Raw genomic sequence first — 7,460 nt, forward strand, 5'->3', positions numbered from 1 at the left:
TTGTATCTGCATATCAATTAGATGCTTGCTTCATCGTGGTTGTGTGATGTTGATGAGGTTCAAATGACAAATAGACGATCTGTGAATGATGAGGTTGAAGTTAATTTGATTAGAAATTTTTCGGGAATATTGGAATTGAGTGTGCTTGAGCTGATTGATTGGAATTTTGATGCTTTTGAAGAGATGTTTTTGAAATTTTGTCAACTGTCGTCAGGTATGAAATTCAGTGGAATTCAGGATGATGCAAAATGTACCGGAGAACTCATGATTAGGATATGGAATAGTGCAGTAAGGTATTGCCCAAATAGTTCAAATCACTTTGTAAACGGCAAAAGATCGTGAGGAAGACCGAAGAATTCCTGGATTGGATGTGTTGAAAAGGACGCTAGAGTCCTTAATATCCCGAACTGGCAGAATGTTTCGAAGGATAGAGCTGTCTTCAGACATTCCCTACGCGCGGCAATGAAGTCTCGTGCGCCCCAGCCAAGGAAGTAAGTAAGTAAGTTAAAATCAAGGACGGAATCAGGTGTTGTGTGTCAAATTAATTTGGGTGTCAGTTGACTAATCGGTTAATTGATCCTAAATCGGGTATCAGTCTGGTGTGGAACATTCTGGATCAAAATTGAATCCGTAGACAAGTGAGAGTCACGTCAGCCTGATACCGAATTTTGAATCATTGGACCGATTTGTGTTATACGGAATGGTTATTAAACTACCATGTTCCTATGTAGTGTTTAGGTTGAAAATTGTCGTTTTTGTTGTGTCTTCGTTGTAAGTCCAGTCATGTGATGCTGTAAACCTTCAGTCAAACTGCTTTAGAAAGGCTTTTACTTTATTCTTTAATGTTCTTATCCAACCACATTGCTCGGTCGTCAGCGGTGAATTTAGCGATATCAGTGAATATCACGAGAAGGCATAAACTTGACACTTGGTCAGCTTCGGAATCAGACTTCGTCAATTCCCAAGATTGGCAATTGTAAAGCGATAAGTCCAACAATGAAGACAGCTTCAACCGTTATCTATTCCAGACTACACATCGCAACTGATCTGTTTGACCAACGAAGATTATTCTATTTTATTAATACCAAGTATGCAGCTTAACAACCAACTGATGAAATTATTAACTCAAATTTCATTTACATTTTAAGCATCGTACTCAAAAGTTCTTGAAAGTCAAACTCGATTTTTTAATTAAAAACTTATTTTTCCATCCTTCACTGCCAACTCTTGATCTCATTAAGTATTTTTTATTAAGGCACACGAAATTATAAAATTTATTGCAAAGGTGAACCATGTGAAGTGATTTAAAAATAAAGGAACTACAATGTATGCAGTACAGACAGTTTTGTCGGTGTACATTATGACTAGGTTAAATGACGAATTATTTATTATTTTAATCTGTTTATTTTGGAGGCACACATGCATCACGAGAAATGAATTTTAAACTCTTGTCTTCTCGTGAATTTTTATTATCTTTTGAAGTAAATTTGCCGTGTTTCTTCCTTAATCTTTTGTAGTCAACTGTAAATTTAAAAATAGAAAATAATCCCAAAAGGTTGCAAATTTATCAATTTCTAATCAAGTCATAGTGACAAAATTCATCAGCACGTGATGATCATATAAATGACATGCCCTAGTTTCTGATGTATGTATAAACTTTGAACGTCTAGCCCCTTGTGATAGTTTTTATAGAAATTTATAAATGTGTGAAAATTTATTGCTAAATTCAGTTCAATCGAAAGCAAAGATACAGTCGGGAATCTCGAATAGACAAAGATCATGTTATGAATACACTCATAAAATTGAGAATGCTCTCTTATTTTTAAATACTATAAAGTCGAATCGACTTTCTGATTTTCGAATTTTAAAGTTGCCAAATTTGAGTCACAATACATGAATTAAGCATGTAGTTACCATTAGTCAGGTGAAGAGTTGAACACGGTATCATTCTGAAATTAAAAAATTTGGGATTCATGTTTCAATTTTGTGGCATATGAAAAAGTCAAAAACTAGTTTTAGAAATGCAGAAGAAATTGATCAAACAAATTTGACAAGTTTCTATCCGTAAAAAGCAAAGAGTATGCTTTTATGGCACAGATATCCCCTTTCTTACTTAAATCGATTGTCGTATAGATCAGTTGTGATCCTTGACCTCCTACAGGAGTCGCCTGATGCTGGTTTTATCGCTAGCTTCCACTTGCAAACTTCCGATACCAAGTACAATACTATCTCTATCGACAGCTTCTTTCAAAGAGTTCTTTGACGTCCACGAGCCAGAAAGTCAGCTTTGAAGATCATAGTTAATAGAATGTCCACATGTCGTCTAATAACATGTCCAGCCCATAGCAGCCTGCAGCCAGAAAGTCCCCTAGGATACCTAAAAGTGATATCTTTGCCTGTAAGAGTATGAGCCCCTTACATCCCTTACTCAAATTGATCAAATTAGGTCTCAAGCCAGAGCCACACCTTCTTGAGGATGAACTTTTGAGCTTTACTTCATTGTGTTTCTTCCAAGTTTCTTCTGGAACTATTTAATGAATAATATTAGTACTCGAAGACATGATTTGACTTTTTTAAATAGCACAAATTGTTTAATCGAGTTATCATCCAGCCTTAATCCGACATGACTCTGTTTTGGTGCCTAATTCATTTTAAATCAAACTGTAACGTTGCAAAAAATTGAAAATTAACATGAATGTAAAAACTAACAACGATCAAGTATTATAATAAACCCAAAAAAAAATCCACTACCAAATTAATACAAAATTCTTGCCAATTTTGTTACCAGGGGACGATTTTTCATTTCATTCAGTCCATTCCGCGAAACACACAAAAAAATTCTCTCATTCTCTCGCACGTCAACCAAAAAAAAAAATTCACATGCTCAATTTTCGTCTTAGCATTCACTTTTTTTTGTCACTTGATTTATTGGAGATCGCTGGTCTATATTCATTCTCACTCGCGTTATTATCGTCGATGGTTGTTTTTCATTCACTTTCCTGTGTGTCATCCGCAAAAAATATCAAAAAAATAGGAGAAAAAAAAATTGTTTTTTCTTATTAATGAGTAGAAAAATTTAGAATCTAAAATGCTGCTCATTATTCAGCAATATTTTAAGTCAATATCATTGTCAATTAAATGGAGACCATTAAATACACTTGCAATTGATCGTTATATGGAATTATTTGGTGCTCTTTTGTTTGGATACATTGTATTTTTTATCGAAATAACATGTGCTTATCTTGTTTATCGCATGATTGTGAGTATTAATGTCTATAAATATTTTTCATATAATCTAAATTGAAATGAAAGTAAACAAAAAATAATCAGTGCCGGCTTTTTTCAGTGCCGTGGTTCATGATCGTTTGATGATCGTTCATTCATAATTTTTATGACAATTAAGGAATTGCGCAATGTTTTTGTTTTTAAAAACTTTTTTCAAGTTTAATGTCTTTTTACTAGACACAAAAATGATGTTTCTAAGAGAAAATGGCAATGAGAGGAAGTGATGATAAAATGAGAGATTTTTTTTCGTGTATTTTAAAGTTTTGCATAATGAAAAGTGAGAGGGATTAGTAATGGACTTAAAAATATGTGTTTTTTTGTAATTTGAATCCAAAAATACACTGAAAGTCAAATGACGTAAAATATTCATTGAAACAGCGAGATTTTGTCCCAGAATCGACTTTTTTGCAATATTTTCATGCAATGTTCCTTTGAAGATAAACCTCAAATGAAATCCACCTGATTCTACTGACCAGAGTTTCAAAACTAGCACCTGTGACAGGCAAATTCTTAGTAATTTGTATGTATTTCTTAGAAAACCTCTTTCTTATCAAGAATTTTAACGGTTTTTTTTTCTGTCACAGGTGCCTGTTTTGCAACTCTCTTACTGACAAAGCGAGGATAGTAGAAATTCATCTATTTTTCAAATCATATAATTTGCTGTTAATGTCAGATAATTCAGGCAAAAAACAGCCTTTAGGTACCGAAATGGTGTTTTTGTGGCATACTCTTTGTCGGTTAGTGCAACTTCTTTTAATCACGATCGTCGATTTCACAAATTTTTATTGTCTTAATAAATATTGTAGTGAATGCAATTTTTTGCATAATGCACGTTCAAAACCTTGAAAGCATGAATACTTTTGTTTATCAACAAATTTTAAAGGTCACACTTCATGTGTTTCTGATTATTTCTTCGAAAAAATAGAGCATTGCTGCGTGCTATAAATAAATAATAATTAGTGACACTTTAAAGATCAATAAACCGAGCAACAAAGATTGACCAGGCTCCACCAAAACTCCATTTAAACTCGCTGCTTAGTTGCTTTTATAGCTTACACTTAGAAATCATCCCTAAATTTAGAATTGATCCATACTAGCCATCCATAATGCTTTAAATTCGGAATAGTTCAAAATCGGTCTCTTTGCCTGTTGCTGAGCATATGACTATCGCTCAGAGGAGGTGGCAATTTGATGTTAATCAAAGCAGCCATGACGGAGGTTTAGATCGTTTGCGTTTCGACCAATAGCCATTAAGTTCAAAGCAAAAATTAAACCAAGTAGTACAAATCGGCTAATCGATCCGAAATCCCACACTAGACCATCGTGACTCTGTCATGATTTAAGTAAATCCCGAAGTCGACCCGGATTTTGTATGGAATTCCATTCAAAATTTGAGTCGACTTCGAGCTCTGAATTTAAGCTAAATCTCAAGTCTCTCAAGTAACAAAAAATTGAACACAATCTCAATAGGTCATTACCCTCAGCTCGATCCTCTCATAAATCTCACATAATAATTTTATTATATTTTAATCTCATTCTTCTCATTTTTTAAATGACTTTTGTTTATCATCCAAAAAAATAAAAATTATTTTCAGTTTTATGGAGGTCCAATTACTCATCTCTTTCTCGCCGGCTACATAATATTCATGATAATTGATAGAAAAGCAGACAGAGATTGCAGCCGGGGTCAAGGGTTAGTTTAATTAAATTTTAATTTACATCAAAATAAACAAAATAAATTTAATTTTTTATTTATAGATCTGATTGGATTCGAAACATGAAAATATTTAAATATACAGCAAATTACTATCCCGTAAAGCTAATAAAGACAGTTAATTTATCTGTAGATAAAAATTATTTATTTGCAGTCTTTCCACATGGTGTAATTGGGTAATTAAAACTAATTAACTTAGCACATTAAGTATCTAATTACATAATCATCAACAGTTGTGGATATTATTGTAGTTTTGTCACGAATGGTACAAACTTTCATCAGCTATTTCCAGGCATACGATCACGTCAGGTATCACTTTCATATCACTTTTTTATTCCATTTTTTCGTGAATTAGTTTTGGCATGGGGTGCAATGTCAGCTAATTATGAAGGCATTAAGAATGCATTAGGACAATCGACTGATGAAAATTTCAAATTGAATGTTAAGGATGGATATAGATCGAATGCGGTAAGATGAATTTTATTGAATTTTTATGGACAATTTAGCAGTTTTCATCATCATAGGTAGTTTTATCAGTTGGTGGAGCTCAAGAAGCTATGAAATCTAAACCTGGAGAGTACAGAATATATTTAAAGAAACGGAAAGGATTTATCAAAGCTGTACTAGAAACAGGAGCATCTTTGGTGCCTGTTTTCAGCTTTGGAGAAGGTATGTTGAATTTTGTGACTATTTATGTTATGCTGCGTATCTATGTTGAGTCAAATAGACTGCGAGCTCTGGCAGACAATGAGCATACTCACTTAAATGATGGTGCTTATGAATATACTTAATCAAGGTCTGGGAACTTACCTAAATAAGCATACTCATAAATATACTCAATTAAGGCCTGGAAACTCCAGAATTAAGGGAATGTTTCATACAAATTTGGGAATACTGGTGAATATTGGGAATATTTTCATATAAAATGGGATTTAATTGAGTATACTCATAAAAATGCTCCTTGTCTGTTCAGGGATTAGTCGATCGCATGAACTCCAAAAAGACACCTCTCCATATTTTTTTCACTCGGGTTTAGCTCTGGCAAGAGTTTGTTTTCATCAGGAACGTATTCAGGGGTTGATTCAAAGAACCCTTTCAATTTCATATGAAATCCAGTCGACTTCAAACTCCAAAAAACTGAAGTGGATAATCCGAATTCGAGGATAATTCACTTTAGTGAAACAGGCCGTAAATTCTAATTTATATCCAAATTTACATTCCACAGTTGACGTCTACGACCAAATTGATGGACCAAAACTTCGAATATTTCAAACATTTATGAAACGTCTAACAACAATAGCACCAATCATATTTGTTGGACGAAGTTTTCTACCAATCGGTGGTATTCCCTACAGAAAACCCATCAATATAATTGTTGGAGCACCAATTGAAGTTACAAAGAATCCAAATCCATCTCAAAGTGATATTGATAATTTACATGACAGATATATGGTGGAATTGGAGAAATTATTTGAGGAGCATAAGTGGAAGTATCTTAAGAATGCAAAGGATGTTAATTTAATTATTGAATAAAGTGATTTTTTTATTGATAAGGCTTAACTTGTTGTGACTTTAGGCGTAAGATTTTTTCCAAATATTGAAGACATTTCAGCCATTCCATTCAATCACGTACATAACACAAGCATTTTTATCAGCAACATTTCTCACTTAACTAATGAAAGCATTTACGATTACTCGAGATAATGTGCCCTTGACCTGATAAAAGCACATCTACGTGATGCATTGATAGGTTGGTAGGCAATTTTATCCTGTATATTGCCAAATTGAATACGTCTATAAGTGATTGATTGCGATTGATTTCAATTTTAGCACATGCTTTTTCAATTTATCCATCATGATACTTTTTGCTGCTCTGGCTTCCTTTTTTTTTTGTGTGTCAGGATATGTATGGTGTACACAAAAAATCTTATGAACTTTGATTAGAAAAGTTTGTTTCTGGTTCCGAGTTGTGCATTACAGTTTAAGGTTCTTAATGATGATGATGGTGATGATTGTTCCTATTGATCCACAGAGCGATAAAGCATATTAACAGGTTTTTTCCTGGATTATGGCAATTCCTATTTATTTTTACAGCTCTGCCACATTTTTGTGGTTGCATCCCTGATCACTGTCATCAATCGATGCATATCAACTAATCCGCTCTTACCCACAATATGTCAAACTACTTAAGACAACGATGACAAGACCACAAATCTGACAACAAGCTCAGATTCTCAATTAATCCATCAACTCATCTCCCAATTTCTTAATCGTTGTCAGCTCGGGTTCTTTAAACTCTTTAAATTGATAATGTTCACATCATCACCAACTGACGATTGTGAGAATGAAGTTCAAAGCACCAGCAAGAGAGAGAAGAAAAAAATTCATTTCCTCATCTTCATGATGACATAAGAAGAGTAAGAGCCAGACAAATGTGCAATAGGAATTGAAATATGTGATG

At 33.6% G+C, this 7,460-nt stretch overlaps 1 protein-coding gene across 1 annotated transcript; it reads left to right on the forward strand.

Annotated features, from left to right (window-relative positions):
- The first annotated feature begins 2,964 nt into the window (after positions 1-2,964).
- Positions 2,965-6,552, forward strand: LOC139094004 (2-acylglycerol O-acyltransferase 2-A-like). The gene is made up of 6 exons (XM_070644872.1): positions 2,965-3,259; positions 4,881-4,978; positions 5,044-5,175; positions 5,233-5,467; positions 5,524-5,668; positions 6,225-6,552. The coding sequence occupies exons 1-6, from the start codon at positions 3,089-3,091 to the stop codon at positions 6,530-6,532; spliced, it is 1,089 nt and encodes a 362-aa protein (XP_070500973.1). The 5' UTR covers positions 2,965-3,088; the 3' UTR covers positions 6,533-6,552.
- Positions 6,553-7,460: the final 908 nt, after the last annotated feature.

Source organism: Chironomus tepperi, unplaced genomic scaffold (assembly GCF_022539635.2).
Source record: "Chironomus tepperi strain 1889 unplaced genomic scaffold, CSIRO-AGI_Ctep_v1 contig_348, whole genome shotgun sequence".
NCBI classification, from domain to species: domain Eukaryota; kingdom Metazoa; phylum Arthropoda; class Insecta; order Diptera; family Chironomidae; genus Chironomus; species Chironomus tepperi.